At 32.7% G+C, this 23,635-nt stretch overlaps 1 protein-coding gene across 1 annotated transcript in view; it reads right to left on the reverse strand.

Annotated features, from left to right (window-relative positions):
- LOC105365709 (potassium voltage-gated channel protein Shal-like) overlaps positions 1–23,635 on the reverse strand; it is a 78,633-nt gene that overhangs the window by 36,288 nt on the left and 18,710 nt on the right. Inside the window, exon 2 of the mRNA XM_011503945.1 lies at positions 20,778–20,940. Coding sequence (XP_011502247.1) covers positions 20,778–20,930 — 153 coding nt within the window. The 5' untranslated portion in view covers positions 20,931–20,940. The remainder of the gene's footprint in view (positions 1–20,777; positions 20,941–23,635) is intronic.

The raw sequence follows: 23,635 nt of genomic DNA on the forward strand, positions 1-23,635 counted from the left end.
TATTTAATTAAATATTAGATATTAAATAGATATTAGATATTAGATATATAAACAAAATTTTAAAAAGTATAATAAATATATTAAATTATTAAATATATTATTAAATAATATATTAAATATAGTATAATATTACCAGTAAAAAATCATTTGACTAATTGTTACTGTCTGGGATCAGACTAAAAATCTCCTTCTGATGGTGGGTGGAGGCTTGCTGGCAAGTGGAAGGGGCAATGCAATTATTCAATATTGCCTTTAATGTTTATGGTCTTTCCTTTTATTAAATATAATAAATGATGAATAGTTAATAATCTATGAATATCGGAATGAATGTATGATAGAATGAATAGATCAGTGTTTCTTCATTGATGTTGGTGGCGATAAGTCTGTACGTGTATTCTTGATAGCCTGGAGGGTGATTTCCCTTCTTCTTTTGAGTTGAGTAGCTGTAGTGGGAGACTCGTGGTGGTAGGGGCAGCAAGTTAGTGCCGTCTTGGCAGCCGGCGAAGGGTGAGCTATAGTGTACGGAGTGGTGGGAGAACGTCCGTGTGACGTCACTGCTTGTGTCCGTGAGCTCAAATTTAGTGGTGGTATTGGTGCACGTTCGTGTGCTTGATGTGGGCGCAAACCGCGGAGTAGAGGTAAGATGTAAGAACGAGCGTCAGCGTTGCTTACATGTGTTGGCGGAACCGCTGTAGAGTCGGTCCTGTCGTAATGGGTGCACTGTAATAGTAGTCGTAAGAACGAGCGTCGGCGTTACTTACATGCGGATGTAAACCGCGTGTGTAGAGTAGTGGCGGTCCTGTCGTGATGGGTCCTTGTTAACTATAAGAAGTAGTAAGGAACGAGTATCTGCGTTGCTTACGGAGGCGTGGGTGCTAGTATAGTTGTGGCATCGCTATTAGTTCCTTAGGTTGCTTGATGCTTGCCATGGCCTCTCAATACCGATGGCAAGGTTGGAGGATAGCGATCCCGATGTGAAGAGCGCATGATTGGTACTAGCAGGGCAATCGCGGCACGTGCAACTCCTTTCACATTCTCGTGCGAACTGGATGCGCCGATAGCGCATCGGTGACTGTTACTATGCCGCTATTTGTTATGACGTCAATAGGGCATAGCCTTGTAGGGTTCATTTCTTATTACTTCTCGGAATTCTAGTTGTATTAGAGTTTTTCGGCTAGAAGCATTCTTTGAGTCCGTTGGCCAATGTTTACAAAACAAATGTTCGCGCGCTCACACCTCTCCCACCTTCCATTCCGCTTAAAACTGCTGTAATTCATAATAGTTACGGATTTAAGCAGTTAAACGCGGAATACAAAAGTGGGATAGGTATAAACACCTGCACGTTACGTTACAAACACAATTCTGCGAATTCGGAAAATTTCACTACGCAGAATACCCGAAAATTACATTATAATTCCGACTAACAATGCCGATGAACTATCCAACGCTACATCCTAGTGACGTCATGGTAATAATCGGCATAATAACAGACACCGGTGCGCTACCGGCGTCACAAGCTCGTACAAGAATATTTAAGGAGCCGTGCTTGACTCGTCTCGCTCTCTTACTAGTTCAATCAAGTACTCTTCACGACAGACTCGCTATTCTACCTGCAATAGCCATTACTATAGCCAACGTAAGCAGCAACGCATCACGGACGTTCCTTACGACCACAACTATATCGGCTTCTATCATCACGTGCGCGTCTACCACTACAGCAATTCATCTTGTAAGGGAAAGGAATCGCTTCAATCTAACGAGAGTACACACACATTCTCATCGTCACTTACACCAATTGAAGAAGCATTCATCTATTTATTCACTCACACATTCATTCTGACACCGATGACCATCAACTAATTGTTATATCTATGATATTTAATAAAGGAAAGACAATAAACTCTAAAGGCAGTATTGAATAATTGCAATGTCCCTTCCACTTGCCAGCAACATCTCTACCCACCATCATTAGGAGGTATTTTAGTCTGATCCTAGACATTTTGGTCCTTCGAGCCGGATAAGGGGAATTCAGTGCATTCGTCCAATACTACTACATCAAAGGAAACAACCATGGTAATAAAATTGCAAGCAGATAATTGATCACAATAAAGAAAGTTTCTTCAATACTGTAAGTACGTCATTATTGCACTTATTATAACAAAATGTCTACCCAAGACAAAAAAGAAATCAAGGAATCAATGAGTGCAAATGCATCCACCGCCCACGAACGCACTACACGTGGCTGAATCAAGGAAAAATTAACAAGCGAACAATTAATGAAAACCCAATCTCAGTGGGCCCGTATTACCACTATACAAACACTGTTGACAGTTTCGGACCAGAACGCACAGACATCAGCCTATATGAAGCACTAGCTATAAAAAACAAAATCGATGAAACGCACACCACGTTCATAACCAAACATAAGTTCATAGAAACCAGCTGGCCACAATCAGGTCTTGCTCACGAATACTTTACAAAAAATGCCTTAGTAGATGAAGCCATCTGTCATGCCAAAGCCACAGCGGTGATTCTGAAGTTGTGTCAAGAATTGGGCGGCACGACACAACCAATTAAAACCTCACTAATGAGAATAAGCAATAGTCTCAGCACATGGAGCACAAACTCCAAAATGGATGAGATACTATCTATGGGAGACAGCATAGATGAGATACATAAGACATTCGCAATGGAACATAACTGTATTGAAAACACCTGGCCAGCGACAGGTATCAACCACGAATACTGTACAAAGGGTGCAGTGGAAGAAGAGCTCATATGCTATGCTATTGCAAGAGCGAATGTCAGAACGCTGTGTCGAGAATTAGGCGAATCGAAACAAACAAGCAAAACTACCAAGCCTGAGGAAAAGGCACATGCAGTAAAACCACGAGAAATGGCTTATCTTCCCGACATAACTATTCCAAAATTCCTAGAAGACATGAAGGCATCAATGCAATACGATATCCCAAATGCAGGGAACTCCATGACAGTGTACTTAGCCTTAATTCACATCGACGACAAAACAAGAACGACATGGGAGCGATCACTGGCGAGGACCACTACATACCCAAGGCTCGCGCAACTGAACTCAATCATACTGGCTCAAGTAGCGACATTAGACTACATTACTGGTATAAGAGAACGACAAACGCAATCTCAACCCCACACATCCGAGAAGAAACTCTCAAGAACACGCCAATCATCAACGGCGTATGTGAAGGGAGGAAGGCATTGGAAAAACAATCAATTTCACCCCCTACGTGTCTACTGTAATAAAAATCACAAGTTATAGATGTGCGACCAATTTAAGAAACTCACCATTAGGGAACGAAAGCCATTGCGAAAAACTACAGCCATACACAAACTGCCCTGAATAACATTTGCCAAGCCCATACCTCAACAAGAAGGGCTGCATGGACTGCAACAATACACACCATAATCCATTACACGAAGAAAAGAGCCCTACAGCTAGCTCATCAGTACACACCAGATGACTAAACCGGAAACTACAACTCACCCAGGAGAAGACAAATAAGGACCTTGCTGGTCACCGTAGTGAGTATAGTAAAATCACAATCAACCATGTAACAAGCTCGCCTTCCTATTGACACCAGCTCTGAAGCCACACTCATCACTGACGACTTGACAAGGAAATCTCAAGCAAGCCCATAGAAAACCACTTTCACAATCGATAGAATGGGAAAGACATCACCGATACAAACAACTAGTAAAAATTATATAAAGTGCCAGCAACAAGTGCGAAGGCAATGCACATACTAAAGAAGTTCACCAAAAATCGATGTTAAAATAATTTAACTGTTTATCCTGAAATACTAATAATAGAATAATAATAGAATGATGAACTCCACGAGAATATTCGATCACAATATCTCCCGAAGAATCTGAAATTATAAATAAAATTTAAGTTACTTGCAAAAGATGAATATAATAGACGAATCACGTTATCTTCAGAATGAAGATTATCGGATAAACATTCAAATATCATTTCAATATGGTATAAATCTAAAAATAAGGTATAAATTGATAAATTAACTGAAGCTATAACCCCAGAGCGATATCTTAAATGAAATAAGAACAAAATTAACAGTCCTATAAATACTTCATTAACTTCTTTAACTGCAATTACAACTACAAACAAAACAAGAGTGCATAAGTTTAAGGGCAACTTAAGTTCATTCATTAAAAGGCTTCATAAAGAAAGTGTTGAGGACACTTAACACATATTCAGAAAACTGACAATCCAGACTCATCATCTAAAGGGAATATTGCATACAGAAACCATCAACTAATACAGACTCGCACAACGTACAAGAAAACACTGGGAAGAATCACTAAGCGAATCCAACAATTAACCCAAGTTCGAGTAATCAATGAACATTTGTAATGACAAGAGTAAGAACGTTATAAATTTAATAAAATAGAGTTGCGTCAATGGGAAGCCATACCCAGACCAAACGCCCACAAAGGGATCAGTGAAAACATACTTATCATTTGTTGCAATGACGTCCCAAGGGCAACGAGGACGCCAATGGATCACCATATGCACGTATTGCCAACAGCATTCTGTGACTGCATGACCCAAATCTAAGCAATTGTCAGTCACGGAGAGCAAATGATTCAAGGAGTAGCAACAACTATGGTCTAACTAGTTGCGCATCACACCAATTACAAGTTCATCAACCCAGAAACTGTAACAGATGATCTGGGCGGCAACATACCACTACATGACAAACAGTACTTATTTGAGAATAAGAGACTCCGTTTAGTAAGGCAATAAAATATCTGACAAGTAATGTCATGAAAATTGTATTTAAGACTTCAAAACTTTCCTGCTCATAATTATTTGTACTAGTGTCATAAAACATCTGGAAAACTCTAGCGGAACGTGCTCATACTCCCAGTGCAGTAGAACCTAATGGGTTTACTGCCGCGAGAACCCCAAAGTAGATTCAGAACGAATATCAGATATGCGTAAAGCATTGAGTACAAAACATTTACTTAATTCATTGTAACCCAAAACCCGCACATGCAACAACATGCAATGACCATATGTGCGCACTCGGCCTTTAAGACAATGCTTGCATTGTTCTTGGCTATGCCACATCTGGTCGATCGTATTGGAAAATTGACCACGCCCAAGCGGACCCTTCTTCTAGCCAAGTCCCAGAGAGGGATGAGGCAACCAAAGAGAGGTGACCAATGGAAAAGGCTCGCCACCTTCCGACACTTTCCCAATTAGCAAATTCGGAACTGAGCCCGGAAGGAAGTGGAAATGAAGGCGTGCATAATCTATTGTGCGACCCAAGATCAACCACTGATTGGTTAATTAATAAAGGAAGAAGGGATCCCAAGTGGAGCGGGATCAGTGAACCATTTAAGAAGGGAACTACGTATGTACCCTCACTTACTCTTTCCAAATACTTCTTACAGTGAAGGATAAGTCACGACCTTCTCTCACGGAGGAGGACCGGAGAGATGAGTCGTTTAGCTGAGTTTTAATAAGAAGTTCTTTCCACAATTGTGAATTAGTGTACGATTGAATTGATCTCATCAAGACTGGATTGCATAGGACCTGACCACTTGTGGTCTCACTTGGAGACAAGGAAGAACTGAAGGGTTGCAACATTGCAAGGGAACGTAATAACAAGCCATCGAAGAGAGACTGGAAAATCACGATACACTGCAAGTAAGTCCTTACAGCTAGTACTCATTCTTGATTTCTCGGCTTATGTAGAAGACGGACGGATAAAGTCCAACTACGGAAGCTTCCCGGACATACTCTTGAACAAGACCAGCTATAAACGCCACATTGGCTTCGCAATCCCTCCAACTGCAAGTTGTTCCAGCCACAGATGGCGCACAGCTTCGCATAACCTCCATCTCGGCTCTCTTACGACCGATATTTAAAGGCAACTACACACGTGTTAAGATAAACACAATGGCATTCCAGTGTTCGATCAGAGCACTACAATCATGATAACCTCTTAGCGATAATATTCAATAGATTATAACCTGCTTCATTCATAGTAAATATATTTCAACACCACAAGATTATCAAGAAATATAAAGTTCGTCTGTAATTCACCCTTTTGTAAATCAATTCAAATAAATAGAAATAATAAAGACATGTGTTAATTATTAGTCAGTGCATTCACCCATTACTTGCCCGGCAACCCCACATAACATCTAGTGGGTTTTATTGTTCTACGTTAATTATTGCACGTTTGGCTGACTAGTCAAATTGTGGGATTATTTCCGAACAGTCTCCTACATGGCGAAAATTTTGAGAAAGATCGGGCTCTTAGGTCATGAGTATTTTTCGCCTGAAGAGATAATACAATCGTCCAAAGACAGGAAGAACGCTGGTGCCAATCTCAGAGGAAAGAAAGAAATATCAGAAGCGATGATCGGAATCCACTGACATCGCCATGAGCAGATACAAGATCATGAGGACAACTAGGACCTACAAGGAATCCACTGGATCAATAACCACGAGAAAGTACCAATAATTTGACTACTTTAGCCAAGGCACAAGATCTGATCTATTAACTGCAATCAGGACACTAAAGCAACTTTTGGAAAACTAGGGAGAAAGATTCCCCTGGCTGTGCCACTCATCACGTATCGCAGACATGTCATAAATCTTGGAGATGAGAACACTACAACTGGAACCCGATTCAATTGCAGAATTGCGGCATGGCGGGTGGTTCCAGTGAGAAAAAAAGCAAATTAATTCATCGCGCTCTCCTCATCGCCATCAAATCGTTAGAAAACCATAAGTGAATTGTATTGCTAACTGTACAATATAAAATTGATTAGGATGAATTCCACAAGAAGACACGCCCACCCTTTCCAACCACATCTTGGATGAATTCTCACCACATTTCCAATGACTGAGACTCAGGCTTTCTCAGCAATTCTACAAAAAAAAACACAAAGTTACCTCAGTGGACGTATTCGACAAGAGTACAGCAGATAATGGGACAAAAACAAAACGCATCAGGCAAGAATAGCATGTTGTATTTGTCACGTCATCGGGACTTGCTCGCAATCATTCGAGAACCCTCTTCCAAGGAATTATACAAGTCTAGGAAGAATGATGAATTCATTTTGGCATACGACTAAAGGCACACGTCAATTCTGCTACACCAATGAGTAACAAATCCTTTAATGGACATACTCAACTATCCCTGGCATACAAACGACAGCAGTATTGGATCTTGGCAGACGACCTTCGATATACTCTCACACACTGCGATGTATTACATATGCATGACATAAGGGGAATCAATGCTCAATATTTAACGGGCCAATTACCGCTGTTTCGAGTAAACCGTCGACCCGTTATCAAACACAGGTGTTAACTATGCCAGTCGCTTTAACCATAAAACTCTAAACAGAGAAAAGTAAAATTTCGAGAGACGGATTTATTGCGGCATTCTGACATTTTTCAGAAGCATCCTGCAAACTATACACAAGGCTCCCAAGTACAATAACGGACAGCTATGTGCCATCTAGAACGACTACTCTCTATGGGAATTCAATCCATCGACTACGCCTCACATGGAAGGAGAATGGGAAGCAGTGGTAACCTCCGCCATGTTTAATATAAGGTGCACCAATGAGAAACGAGATTTGTCAATTTGAGGAACAATCTGCTGGGAGTTTATAAGCAAGTGTACAACAACTCTGGTTACAGTGATGGAAACGCCACCTGCAACAACAACTATTAACAATTGCTGTGAAAGTGAGCAATTAATTCCCTACAAGTGGCTACGCGCTAAAGTCAGAGCAATTCAGAAACTGGCAGTCCTACCTATCCAAGAGAATAACGAGAATCATCAACTACAGTGCTGTGGCGTGCTGAATATTGAAGATTGAACAACCCATTAATACAAAATTTATTGTTTATTATAATATGATTCCGATACATTATATCTACATTAAGGCGTAATATTTGAATTATTCGTTACGATAATTCTCGATGTAAATTTAAGCCTCGTGCTACATCCACATAGCAACAAAGGAAGATTCTCGAATCTACTAAAGCTAGCTTTCCGATAATTCACCGGAGCTTCCATGAATTAGAACGCTAAATCTACGCTATCATATATAAAGAGCACCAGACAACGAAGAAAATTAGTCTTGTTGAGTAAGTCAAGTGAATTTAGTACATTTGAATTAATTGAAATTAGTGCAAGTCATAACAGTGAAAAGTTTTACACGTCAACGCAAATGCGTGCAAGGTATACTCATTTATTTATATTAGTAATTATCTATTACTGACCAGCTATCGGTGCGCCCTCCGCAACTTGACTCTAGTCAGACCGCATTGAGTTTATTGTTATTACGGCTCAGCTCCAGCATTATCGGTAAGGCTTCTGCAACTTGATTATTGTCAGACCGCTGAAGAGGGCGCTGACACTGTCTGGTAGCTACAGCCACACTATAATTACTGTTACGTTTCACTAGTACATTAAAACGCCGTCAGATAAAGCTTACGATAGAAATACGGTCTAACCCAACTACCTTGGTCTTCGGACCATTCTGGTGGCTGGAATTCTAAACATTTGATTCTTCGAGCCGGATAGTGGAGCTAATGCATTACCTTGGTGTTAACATATGGAAAGACGGGTTATTTATCTAAGAGATCACCATTAAACATTTCACTGTTTCAACCACCGTTTTCGACATCTATCATCTGTTCCGCTACATCGCCGACTACTCTTAACAGTTAATTGAACTTCTCCTAGGATATTGATTCAGCATCAAGAACATGCCAGATCCGGAGAAGAAAGCAGAAACCTGCAGGACTCGCAGCGCCAACCCGGTATAACTATTCAACGAGCTTACACTGAAAATTAAGATACAATGGAACCGCATTACGGCAATAAAGGAATTAGGGGAAGAACCCCCCCCCCCCGACAAAATCTTCCGCGAAATCCAAGTGCGAGAAGAAAAGTCGAGGAGCTTCACAAGACGTTTATTAAGGAACACGCCTACTCAGAAGTTTCATGGTCTGCAGTCTTGATAACCCACGACTACTTTGAAAGGGACGAACATGGAGAAGAATTCGGAGTCTACAATCGCGTGCACGCCGCAATTGACAAGCTGGGTGGGGAGCTGAAAGAGCTTAAATCAAAATACACTCGGAGCGTCGAGACCGTTCACTGATGTCTTCCAATGATGAAAGAACCAAGGGAAATAGCCTGCCTTACAGATTTTCCACTATTTCCTCATTTCTCTGGCTATTACTTGGCATGGCCAATCTTCCGAGACCTAACTCAATCAGTCATCTTGGACAACAAGAGGCTCAGCGAGTTGAAAAATTACAGTACATAAAAACATACTTTCCCTCCAAGGAAAGGCACTAAAAGCTATTGAGAAAATTCCGATAACATATGGCTCCCTTGCAACAGCGTGGGAAGCACTAATTGAAAAATATGAAGACCCAAGATTGTACGTCGATCACATCTGAAACAAATATTCGCCATCACGTGACGAGTAGAAGATGAGGCTGATTCAGTAGAAGACCTCGCTCGTAACAAATTTTGATACTGTTCGAGATTGCGAAACCTTTTTTCAATGCAATAAAACATCTGGCAAGTAACATCGTAAAATTTGTGTTTAGATTTCAAAACTTTCTTGCTCGCAATTATCTATCAATAGTGTCATAAAACATCTGGAAAAACAATGCAATAAATACAGTAAAAACCCACTCGGTTAGGCATATGTACGAATTCACTCCGCTCGGTAATTACTTCAGGCATTATGTCGAGCAGACCTACGAGGACCTATCCCCCCTTTCCGCTGCCCACAAGCTATCATGCTGTCGCCATGCGTCAGCAGCAACGAGAGCTCTTCTTGTCATGAAGACCAAGAGACGACTAGGCCCTTAATTAACTATGAAGCCACAAGAGGCGCTGCCCGCGCTCTGCAAGGGAGAAGTCTCTGATTGGACGAAAAATAAGGGAAGGTGTTCAAGTGAAGTTCATGGTCAGCAAATGTATTTAAGGAGCGCATTTTTCAATATTCATCACTCTCGATACAGTACTTATTCAATTAAGAAGTGGAAAGTCTTCTATTATTGTAGTAGTTCAAGACAACTATCGTTACAAGTCCAATTGGCGGGATACACATTCCCTTATCGGAGTCCGAAGACGCTGGAAGTTTCCTATTAACGTAGTTCAATACAGCTATCGTTACAAGTCCTATTGGCGGGAGACAAATTGCCTTATCGAAGTCCAGACACGTTGGAAGTTTCCTATTAACGTAGTTCAATACAGCTATCGTTACAAGTCCTATTGGCGGGAGACAAATTGCCTTATCGAAGTCCAGACACGTTGGAAGTTTCCTATTAATGCAGTTCAATACAACTATAGTTACAAGTCCTGTTGGCGGGCGACACATTTCAACAAGTGTCCAGTGACAAGTCCGCTTGAAAAAAGAACAAGGAGGTCCCCATTTCAAATATACCAGCAGTCCTCGTAAGTAATATTATTATTACAATAATTACATACTCTGAGATTCAGAGATTATGACATCAACAAGCAACTAAGGACGAAGAAGCTCTTCCCAGAGCAACAGTGCGGAATAGATTCCAGTTCGCGTCGTCAAGTTCACGCCCGCAAAAGCGCGTCTTTTCGGCAACCCTCAGCTTAGTTCAAGTTCGGACGCTTATGAAATTAAGCACCAAACAAAGCGAGTGTCGACGAATTAAGCTTTACACCACTCTGCGATAAAACTCAATTATTACGCTGCATCCATAACCTCAACCCCACACATGCTTATTCAAACAGCGCTAGTGTCGACGAACCAAAAATTCGCATCATTCTACATTCATATTCAAACCATGAAGCTGCATAGATGAGTGTACATTTGCCATCACAAACGCATCAATCCACCACGAGAAATATTTCCATAATTAATAATAGTAATACTAGTCAACCTTGTTATCAATAAATAACAGAATAACTAACATATACATCAGCCATATTCATGTTGTATTATTATAATATCCTTTCCCCTTGTGACCTTTCATCGCTACCACACAACATCCGTTGTCTCTGAGTTGTCAAAGGCATCAATTTGTGTCCTTCGAACCGGCCTTGGTAAAACAAGTCGGAACAGCGAATACATTTTGTGCAGATGCAAAATCTTATTGAAAAACAATTAATACGTTTAATATAGTTATATTAAAAGTTTGAAAAGGACAGTACAGTTATATTAGCTAATACTACAATAAACTATAAATAAAACTATACAATAAAAATAAATACAAAATTTATCAAGATATATTGTTTTTATTTTATATGAAATCACAAAACTGATAGTCGTTAGAAAAATTTGTCGATCAAATTCATATCTTATTACTAATTTAGTTACATATTAACATTGATTTATCTGATTCTGTTTATACTCTTGACAAAATTAATTAAGGAACAAATAATATATAAGAAAAATGGAGTTTTTAAAATATAACTTTAATTTTTATTTATCATATATATTGTTTTTTATTTATAGAAACCAAAATTGTATTGTATAAAATAGGAATATTGTATTATATGAAGAAAAAATTAATTATAAATGCAATAATGACATCTTCAATATTATTATGCTATATATTAATTTTCATACTATAGTTAATGTTGAACGGTAAGTAAAATAAAATATTAATACAATAAAGATTCGCCAGAAGCTATGAAAGATTATTGTTACAACCGCATTTCAAAATCCCTTTAGTCTAATATTTTAGGAAATACTATATGAAGCAACATTTTGAATGGTGTTACTTCTATTAATTTTATTTTTTCTTTGACTCTTAACTTTATTTTGTGTTCACTTATTTATGTTTATTCTCTGATTAACATATCACATTATAATGAAACATTAAATAGATTAAAATTGATGACTACAGTTGATATAGCCTTGGAACAAATTCTATTACTTTCTTAAAAAAATTAATTACGTCATAAAATCATAATTACCCGCTTAAATATACTATCTGCTTAAAATCAAAAGTGTCTATTCTTTTATATAATTAGTATTAGTAAGAAGTCTTATCAATTATACTTGTAAAAATTACTTTATACCTTTTTTTTTATAATACTGTAAGTCACTTTGGCTTGCGACGATCGTTATTCAATCGATTCTCTTGACAAAAAAATAAAATAATTTCCCTTCATTCTGTCTTTCTTTATTCCTTTTTTAATCTATCGAAGTTTCAGAAGTTCTTTAATAATTGACTTACCTATCACTAAGATTTATATCTTACTATAAATCAAATTTCAAGCATCACGATAGTCTTATATGCTTATTTTAAAGTACGTTTTCAAGTTTATTTTCAAATAATGGTATTATTCTGAATCTAAATTACATTAATATTGGTAATTAAAAAATTACCCTCTGCTCGAGAGCGAAAAGAAAATCTCTGGAATTATATTTATTAGAAAAATTTCAATGGCTATCATAAAAAGAATTATCGAACAGATATAAAATCTAAGAAAGTCTCGCCAAGGTTGCTGAAGGCTCGAAAAGGTTAGTACATCTGGAACATACTCGTAAACAGCCACTCCTATTATTCTTCGCGCCACAGACGTAGTCATTGTTTTTAATGCAATAAACGACCCTTGCGACTTACCATCAAACCCGGCTAGACTGTTTACTCGAATATATTTGAGGATTAAAATATTTGAAAACAATTGAGCGAAAAAATTTTTTTGAAATTCATTGCAACCCGAAACTCGGCCCGATAATCTGTGTCGCACGTGTGCCTATAATATTACCAGAATATCATGCATTGTTGTCTAGTACGATAAAAGTTGCTGCTTGCATAGGCCAAGCGAAGACGCTTGACCAAAAATCACGCCGACCACGATGAATCCCGGAGAGGGGCAAATCTTCCACTTCACGCATTGCCACCAAAGATAATCCTTAGATATTCTGATTGTCTGAGCCTAATTTCTTATGAAGTGGGAAAAGGGCGTGCACATTCATCATGCCGCCGAAAAATGGCGCGCCCTGATTGGAAAACTAAGACCAGAAGCCCCCTGAGTGGGAACTCATCGCAAGAGGCCTTAAAGATGGGGACAAACAGCAGAGGGCTGCTGTCTCTGTGGAAAAGTCAATTAGAAAAGGGCTATCCGCGTAGAGAAGCACCAGGTCGGGAAGGAACTTTACGCACCCGTACGAATTGGTAAACTAGTGACCAAGTACTTGAGGAGATCCACTGACCAGAAAAAGATACATCAACCGTAGTATTCAATCGCCGACGGAAGGCCGATCACGCACGTTAGTGTTTACCGCGTGCTTTGTGGTAAATTACTCAACCCAGGATCAGATCAAGGTACTGCAGCACTGTGAGTACACTGTCTACTCAATTATTACCAGCCGGCGGCAAAACCGGCATAACAATTAACATTAACTCACACTCTCTGATATGGAGTATGTAGTAATTATTTGTCCTTACAATCCTTCAATTCATTATCAATTAAACGATCTCAAGAGCATCTTGTGTAGTGAAACATTTCATACAAGAAACCATTCAAGACATCGTATCTTCACATTAGACTCAAGAAGATTCTACAACACCCATATGTAAATTGTGTAATAAATTTTGTAATAAAAGCATAAATAGACAACTCACGACTCTTGTACACCCCCTCGACCTAATTCCTTCCCGATTGTAGTTGAGCTTATAATATATAGTAAAATAATTATTAGTTGATTTTTAAAATTAATTGAAAATTATTAACAGTAAATAAAAATAAAGTTATTTTATTATTATAACAGAAATATTTTTTAATCCTAAATATTTCTAATTAAATAAAAAAAGTAGTACTGTAGTACAGTAGCTTTAAGTTTTCTAACGAATTGTTTCAATAAACTTTATTTAAAAAATATTTTAACTTCTAATAAAAATGATTAAACTTTATTTATGTGAATTAAAGCAAAAGTAAAATATTTGTGTTATTTATCATTTATTTGAACGTCTAATTCCTCTATACCTCGTAAATATTTAACATATCAGTAATACAACTTACCATTTCATAGAACTTTATAATCTAGAAGAAATAAAAGTTGCAAAATGATTATAGATCTCACTTGTAGTTACATAAAAGTATTTGTATTATCAGAAACATGCTAGATGGAATTAAAAATTTGATGACTTAGTTTATTTTTAAAAACGCGTGGAATTATGTCTCCTTAATGGTATTGTATAAAAAAAAAATGGGAAAGTAGACTTTCAGAATCAAAGTTTGAAATTTTCGAATTTGAACTATGTTTTTATCTTTATTTATAATTTATGTGGAGGATAAACCATATAGTTGTAAAAGTTTGTGATCAATTTTTTAGAATTGTAGAAACGTATAATAAAAGTACTTTAACTTTATACGTAGAAAAATCATTTTTTTGCTCAAAATAGGCTCTCACTTTTGCATGGGAAAAAAAGTATTTATACCGATCAAGGCTACAACGGTGAAACATACATTACATGGAAAACGTAGTTTTCCGATGCGTTGTAACTTAATTGATATCGATAGTTTCACTAAAGGAAAAACAAAAGTCACCTAGAACAAAAACGAGATTTGTATCGAATTTTTAATCAAAGGAAGTTTGTTCATGAATTGATAGTTTTTGAAAATTAATTAAATTTTTAGTTCATTAATATTGATAACAATTTCTATTCATTAAATATAGAAAATCTAAGAAATAATCGCTACATCTTTCAATAACAAAATAAGTATTCAAACATGATCGGTATTTTATATTTATATTTAAATATTTGCTTAATTCGCAAAGAAAATATAATTCTTTTATTAAAGTCTATTATCATATGTATACAATTTTACTAATACAATCTATAAATCTGGATTGAATTCTCATATCCAAATCTTTCACATAGTAACAAAATAAATGAATCTCATATTTGCTGAAAATGCATTAAAGTATTTTAAAACGGTCACTACAACGTGCTAGCTCAATGACGTTCGTGTAGGCTGAATTGAAAAATCTTGCCATTGCGGCATAAAAAAGAGAAATTTATTAGTGCTGTAGAACAAGCAAATAATGGCTAAATCTATCGATTTTGACTCATTATTTTATATGAAAGAATTGATAGGATGAGAAACCGCTTAATTGGATAACGGAAAATAAACGGTTGGCTATATCATCCTTCCAAGCAAATTAACGGCAGATATTGCAAATGAATCTTGCAAAATTATGGATAATCCATTATCTGTATAGTTCAAATTTTGTAACTAAATATATAGAGACGCTCTATTTTGGTTTCCAATTTCTCTGCATTTTGTGAAATTTTGTAATTAGCGAGAAATTATAAATTCAAAAATTAGTGGAAATGTGAATAGAAGTTTCTCTATTTACGAATGGAATTTTAATTGATTTGTTATTAATAATTGAAATGTTATATTATACAGCGTTTTAGTAATATTCATTAAATTATCAACTAATAATTTATTAATAAAAATACATTAACCTATAGATAGAAATTTTCTAATATGACTAAATTTCCTTAACAGATCATTTACTCAACTTAACTATCTTTATGCATCAATAATTCACAAAAATAACTATATAATTTTTTTTACTTATTTTTTCTATCATCTATATCTTTCTTTCTTTTTAATACCACTATCTTAAACAATCTGAAGAAATTTTACTTGATTAGTTCTTAATAATCATTGATTAGTATTAATAATATCATGAAAATTATTATGATATTTAGAAATAACTGTTTGTTATAATTAAAAAATGAATTATAAAATTAATATAATAGAAAGCAGTGTCTAAATACTAACTATTAAAGAAGTCTTATGTCAATAACTTTTTTCAAATACAAAACTTCTTGCTTATTTGATACAATTCAAGTTCAAAATAAAACTCGCGTTAGGCATTATCAAGTACGTATTTCCTAATAAACATAATATAGTAATAAAAAGAAGCGTGTATTTTTCTTTGCTTTTCTTCGTTTGTAATAATAAAAATAAATTATTCGTTGAATTATATTTCAATTATAACACATACGGATAGTGCAATTGATTTTCATAATAAAAATAAAGGAAATACAAATAGAATATATAAAGACATCTGTGCAAAACGGTAATTAGATAAACGATAAAAAAAACTGCAGTTTTTATTATCTCAATCATTAAATATTTTTTTCGTACATATTTATATTCTTTATTGTATCACAGGGAATGATAATCAAGTTAAGATGGTATAGGAAGTAAAATAAGTTGAATATTAAACAAAATATTGCAGAATAATTTTTAAAAACTTGAGCAATTATAGAGTGAACAAATTTTTTACCAATTGCCATAACAAAAATTCCGAAGAAGAAATGTTCGAGAATCCTCAAACAAAGGTTAGAAATAAGAATAAAAGTAAAAAGTTATCGTAGCTCGTTGATCTCATACTCGTACTCGTTGATCTCAAACACTCATACTCTTATCGAATACCGTACACCCTATTGAATTTCAGAAATTCAAAAATTAACATCTACTAATACCTACACTAACTAATATCGATAAATAACTTATATCTACTTTCTGTTTAATTCTTAATTGCGTATATTTCTAATTTATTTTTAATGAAATTGTTTTATTTTTTTCTTTATGTAATGTGCCTAATTCTATAAATAAAGCATTATTGGTTAGCAATAAATATCTATCGAATTTCCACAAAAAAACAAACAAACTTGCAGAACCTAAATGTAAAATTGAAGTAAAACTTAAATTCCTAAAGTATTAAAATAAATTCGAAGAATTTAAATAATATAACTAATACAGTAAATAAACATAAATCACGGTCATTTCAAATAGGATTCCATAACGAATGAAAAAGTTTTTATAATATAGTAAGTGTAGCATCTAAAAGAAAATTCTAAATGATAATATAGAACGTTGAATGTAATAATAAATTATGATTATTAAACAATGCTTGTAATTGTTTATTCTCAGAATTGTGAGATTATAATATGTAAGATAATATATTATATAGATAATATTATAATATATAAGATTATAATATGAATCATGCTTCTAGTTAATAATAAAGCACTATTACAAATAAACAGGGCCTTGATAATCCCATCGTGCTTTCACAAATATAAAGTCAATAAGGAAAGGTGACGTTCGTCTAACCGAAAATGGGACAGAAATAAATAATGCACAGGTCACACTCTTCATTCCACTATCTGTGCAAAATAATAAGCCGAATGAAATCGACAAACACTTGACTGGGCGAACTCAACATAAAGGACTAAGAAACTAACAGCATGGCATCTGACAACGAGATTGCAAAGCCTGTTTGGCATATTGATTTGCTGTTCAAAGCTTCAAAGTGTTCAATTGTATGATACAAACAATGAATTACACGCAATGCAAATAAATTATAATTCAGCTTTAAATCTTAATTTTAAAAGTTAAATAAGTTTTCAATAATTGAAAAGACAATATAAAATATCATTATTTACTTGTCACATATATTATAACTTTAAATTATCTTTAAATTTCAATATAAACATGTAAAGGCAATACAATGTAATATAGCAGTATCTTATTATCGATATTTTCATAATTTTCATCAACAATATCAAAGCACATCAAATACATATAGTAATATAATATGGTTACATCAAAATTTAAATCAGAAATCTTTTTACAAAATACAATACAATCAGTTTGAAAATTGTTTATCGAAGTGTGTAATATGTTTCTTTTAATCATATGCTCATTATTAACTACAAAAGTCCTAAAATTATTACTTTTACTAACTATTTAAGGGGACAACAACATTAATAATACACGTTACAATAAAAAATTATAATGTTAATCTTAATATTATACACGATTTACAATAAAAGCAGGTAATGTTAAGATAAGACATTTAATTCTTACAAAGCGTTAACGTTCGTCCGCTATAGTTAATTAAATATAATAGTGAGCAAGTCCTAAGTTAGGAGCTGCTAGGGAAATTTAAAAACGGACATGCCTTGGAAGATGGAGGAATGGCGCATACTCTGTCGACGTCAATGAGACAATAGACTGCCAACGGAACTTGCAAATCATGATCGCGATTCACTCTCTCTCTCTCTCTCTCTCTCTGCCCCTCCTTCCCGTTAACTTTGCTCGTGATACTTTTGATTTAATATCAGAATCTTGTTGACGTTAATAGTCATAGCAAGATTTTAGTTGCTTACTCGCTTCATCGATGAAATATGTACACGAGAGATGCAAATAATTATGAAATAGTTGATTCATTAATCAAATTAAGAACTGCGTATGACCGGATGCTTCGCGAAAATGAAACGCCTAGTTTCCTATGCTCCTCTTTTCCCATTAGATGAGGAGCTTCATGATTTTAGTTTGATTGATAATCGAATGCGTATCCCTAAGTCTCGGCTATTTTTTATTTTGTATTGCTAATACAGCTTTATATTGGCAATCGAGATACATAAATTTCAAACTTTTTATCGACAATTTCGAATATCTCATGTTTTATAATATGACATTGTCAAATACATATTTAATAACAAGTCAATCACATTTCAAACACTGGACGTATATAGCGTATATTAATTGTTAAAAAACAAATATATTTTTTGAGCCTTGTGATCAATTTTACGACTATATAATTTTCATACGATAGTAAATATACTTTATTTTCGAATATGCAAGTACAGCTTATGTCGTAATCTATAGTGAAAAACTGTATATATATATATATATATATATATATATATATAAACACTTTAGATTATATATGCATTTATAATTATAAAGTTTCTATTTTTAAATCATATATTAATGATTTCATATCTACCATCAATCCATATCTTTCTTGTATCCTTTCACCTTCTCGAAACATTGGATCTCATACGACAAATGTTAATTACTATGTTAATGAGTTTATATTACTATGTGAAAAGTTCGTAGTAAATTGCAAGAAAATAATTTAAAAATTTAAAAAATTATATCGGTGCCTGTAAATAGTCAAAAATGATTAATTAGCTTATATATTTATCAAACTCGTTGCCAAATAATATTACAATTAAATGCCCAATCGATTTGATTGACAGCTATTTATAATACGTCAAACAAGCTCATCAAATATCAGTAATGAATTTATAGGTACTAGATTGATTTGAAATACGAACGGAAAGTACCATTAATATGGAATATTGAGTATCGAAATAATGTGTACCATTATTTTTTACTTTCTTGAGCTGCATAAATATTCTAATATTAAATAATAATTTTCATCAGAACCTACCAAATATTTTAAATAATTGATTACTAACATATTGTATTATGAAAGAACTGATCAGTCATATAAATTAATTTATATATATATATATATATATATATATATATATATATATATTATAACATTGACTTATTATTTTGAAATTATGAAACAAATTTTTAGGAGCGTTTGAGATAAATATATATAAAGTTTTATGAAGATATAAGAATCGACAACTAATAATTGAAATAGGGTCAAAGTAATTTAAGTTTTATTTTCATACAATAACGATTTTCTATAATTTTTTAATACATACTAACATTACTAAGCTATGTAACAATAATAATATTATACAATATTTTCAAAAATAAAATATATCAATAACTTTATATTAAGATATTATACGATATATTATTATAAGATATTAAGATATTCCTAACAAAAATTTTACTCGTATAATTACAATTAAATTTTTGTTCGTCACGTATTTATTACATATATATTATCACTGATAATTTTCAAATGTATAAATAACATTATATAAATTGAAACATGTTCTTGTTTGAATTATGTAATAATTTTGAAAATTAAAAGAGAAGTAACAACAGAAAAAACAATATTTTCAATTTTCAGCATCCGAATAAAATGAAGGTACATCATCGAGAAATTATAATTGATAACTGTGAAAAATTCATGAATCTCTTTAATTAATTAAATTGCGATTCGTGTCACTAATTGATATTAAATTTTATGTTATATTATAATGAAACAAGTATTGTTAAATTAATCTATTGCTATAGTGTTTATTATTAAAAATATACGTAAACAATCTGTACTATCATAGTCATCAGAAAGTTAATACGTAGAGTTAATAAAACATTTAATATCATTAGTTATCAATATGCTGTTAAATAAATTATTAAAAATTTATATACCGCTATAATTATCCTTTATTTATTAATTTTTTATTTCTTTATTTATTCTATTATTCGATAAAGTTATGTTTCAAAATCTAAACTTTAATTTGTGAAACTAATTTTTCTTCGCCACTTCGTTGACGCGGTGAATTTCATTAAATTTCAATATAATTATTCAAAATATTTTGGCACAGAATTTAACAATTATTATTATGGATTTTCCTATAGTATTATATAGTGCAGTGTATAAACGTTAAATATCATCTCAAAGTTATTTTTTTGCTTACTGTTTTATTCTCCCTAATTGGTACTAACTTTATAAATAAAATTCCTATAATTTCGAATAATTTTCTAATGAAATTTACATGTATGAATTCTTCTAAGGTAAAACACTTCTTATAATAATTTTATTCTATCGTGTTAAAGTAAATTGTGTAAGTAAGTATTTCTTTCATCACTGCATATCTCAAAATAAAAGAATAGTAAAATTATAGCGGAAAAATCATCCACACATACATTAAACGGAATAACAAAACGAGATGTACGCGAACACGTTGAAGTCGTACTCACCCGTTGCGCCTTCCTCTTGTCAGCCCGCTGATTCTGGTGATAAATTCGACTGAAGTTGCTGACGATGACGGGCACGGGCAGGGCGATCACCAAGACACCGCTGAGGGAACAGACGCCGCCGACGATTTTCCCTGCTATTGTCTCCGGCACCATGTCGCCGTATCTGCGAACACGACGGGGCGGAAATTATTTTAACTGTTTTATACTGGTGCACATGTCTTTCCTTTCTCTTTCTCATATAACCGACCCCCAGCGAGTAACACATTGTAGCAAAAGATCATTTCCTATGACGACTATGCAAAGACTTCCCCATGACTGGACATGCAAAAAAAACTACTTTAATCATATAGCGAATACCTTGAGATTAAAGTAATTGGGCACCCAAAGCAACAAACTGATCCTCGTTAGAATTCATCGTTTACGTAATTGAAAATTCATTTGGATATTTTAAATTTCTAATTTTTTATAAATCAGTAAACTAGTTATCAATTATTATAAATCAATTATTTATAAAAATTGAAAAATTGCAATCATTTTAACATCCGAAATTTAAGGAAATAATAATTTAAAATAAAGTTAAGTTAAACTTAAATTTTAAAGCCCAATAATGCAAATATAAAGCATGATTGCGCAATTTGCTTTACCTTAATATATTTAATTTTAATTTAAAAGTAAGTAATATAAAATTATGATTATATAATACATCTGAATTTCAATATGATACGTATATTTATATATAAACAGTACATTTATGAATAATTAAGCGATGGTAATGAAATACTTTTAACTATTCAAAAAAGTCACCTGCACATTCTATACAAATAAACTTAATCCAGTACAAATATACAAATACTTTATAGTTGTAAATATTCTAATAATACAATTCAAGTTATTATTTAAAGCTTCAAGCAAATTAATTAAACATTTCTACATATTGAAATGTTGAATTTATTACTTTACTATCAATGAAATATTTATTTAACTAATATTGTTCTTGTTAATTGTAACACTTAAGTTAATATTTAAGTCAAATTTTAACAATAACATTGATTTTATTTATCAATTATGGCTTTGCAAAGCTTCTGTGCATAATAAATTCAATGAATAATATTTAATAGATAAAAACAAATTTATTCATTGTATGAACGAGTATAGTTAACAAAGAAAAAATTGTTACTATTTAAGCCCTGTTTATACTATTCTGCAAATATCTATCGAAGTCATAAACATCTGCTTTAAATGGAGAATATATTATCTAAAATTCCTTTTATAAGTAACTTTCGATGTTTAAAAGCTTAAAAGACTGTATAAACAAAAATGTATTTATCATAAAATAGCAGATTTTAATTGTTTTTTCCAAACATTATAATACCTAAATGAAAAAAAAATTATGTAAAAAAAAATATTAACGACATATATTATTTACATTGTACATTTAAGATAGATTTCTTACATAAAAAGGTAATGTATTTATATAAATTGTAGTATCTACTATTCCGGTACATGCAAAAATAACGTTTCTGACGGTATATTTACTTGAAATTGATTATACTTGATTTATTATTTATTATTATATTATACTTGAAATTTAAATGAAAAAAATATACTGACTTTATTTATTTTGCTTATTAATCCTACTTATTAAATAATTTATTTTCATTGTACTGAATTTCAAATAATTACTTCACTATAATGTGAAATAATAAATAGATATTATTACTAAAACGAAGAAATTAATTAATTTAATAATGATATTTCATTATAACCCAATGTTTTCTAGCAAATATTTAAACTTTTCTTGTATATTTTTTTCGGCATTAGCAGTTAAATAAATAATAATTTGAAAAAATTTTTCAATCTTTAAAAATATTTTCTTACAAATATTTATTACAAATATATTTAATAAATCGTACTACTCTACAACAATTTCATTTATATATTAAACTTTAGTATGCAAATATCTTTTACTAGTGTATTAAAATACATATTTTCTTATTTTATTTAACAATATATTTTTAATAGTACTATGTATTAGAAGGTCATTCCTATAAATAACATTCGTAAAAAATAAAGATTACTCCTCAAATATAATTAAAAATGAAATGATTTCCATTAGGATATTGATCAATGTTTAAACGCTAACGATAAACGAACGGTATTTATAGAAAAATCTAAAAAAAATGACAACATAATAATTATAACTCAATAGATTACCTTTAATATAATACTATAAATATGTAAGAATAATCTGACTAAGCAATAATGAAAAATAAAAACGTAAAATAGATAGTGTTTAACGTAATATACTAATAAAATAGTCTTATTTCATTGGATTAAAATTTATTTAAAAAAAAAAACAATAAAATTGTTTTTATGGATACTATATATTAAATAATATGAACAAAATTTTATAATAAAATTTCTATCTAATTATTATTGTTTAAATTTCAAATAATAAATTATTTTATTTTTTTTGGTTGATGAAATACAAAAATAAAAAATGAAAAATAAATAAATTTAGTATGATTTTATTCAAAATTTTATTATTTAACATATTTTTAAATTTCTAAATGTTATATGTACCAATAGAACTATATAAAACTGTGTAAATAAAAATTATTATATTGCAATTGCTGACATATAATAAATTTTTGTACAATTTTATTAACATGTATTTGTGAATACTAAAAACGACATGAACGGTATATATGAATATGGATACTAATGCAAATAATGCAATTTTCCAGCATAATGTTTCAAGATCTAAGTTTTCTGTTATAATATAGGAAGACTTCTATATATAAGGAAAATAATTTACTTCAGCTAAATATGATAATTTATTATACAATGAATAATAA

Source organism: Ceratosolen solmsi, unplaced genomic scaffold (genome assembly GCF_000503995.2).
Source record: "Ceratosolen solmsi marchali unplaced genomic scaffold, CerSol_1.0 scaffold10, whole genome shotgun sequence".
NCBI lineage: Eukaryota > Metazoa > Arthropoda > Insecta > Hymenoptera > Agaonidae > Ceratosolen > Ceratosolen solmsi.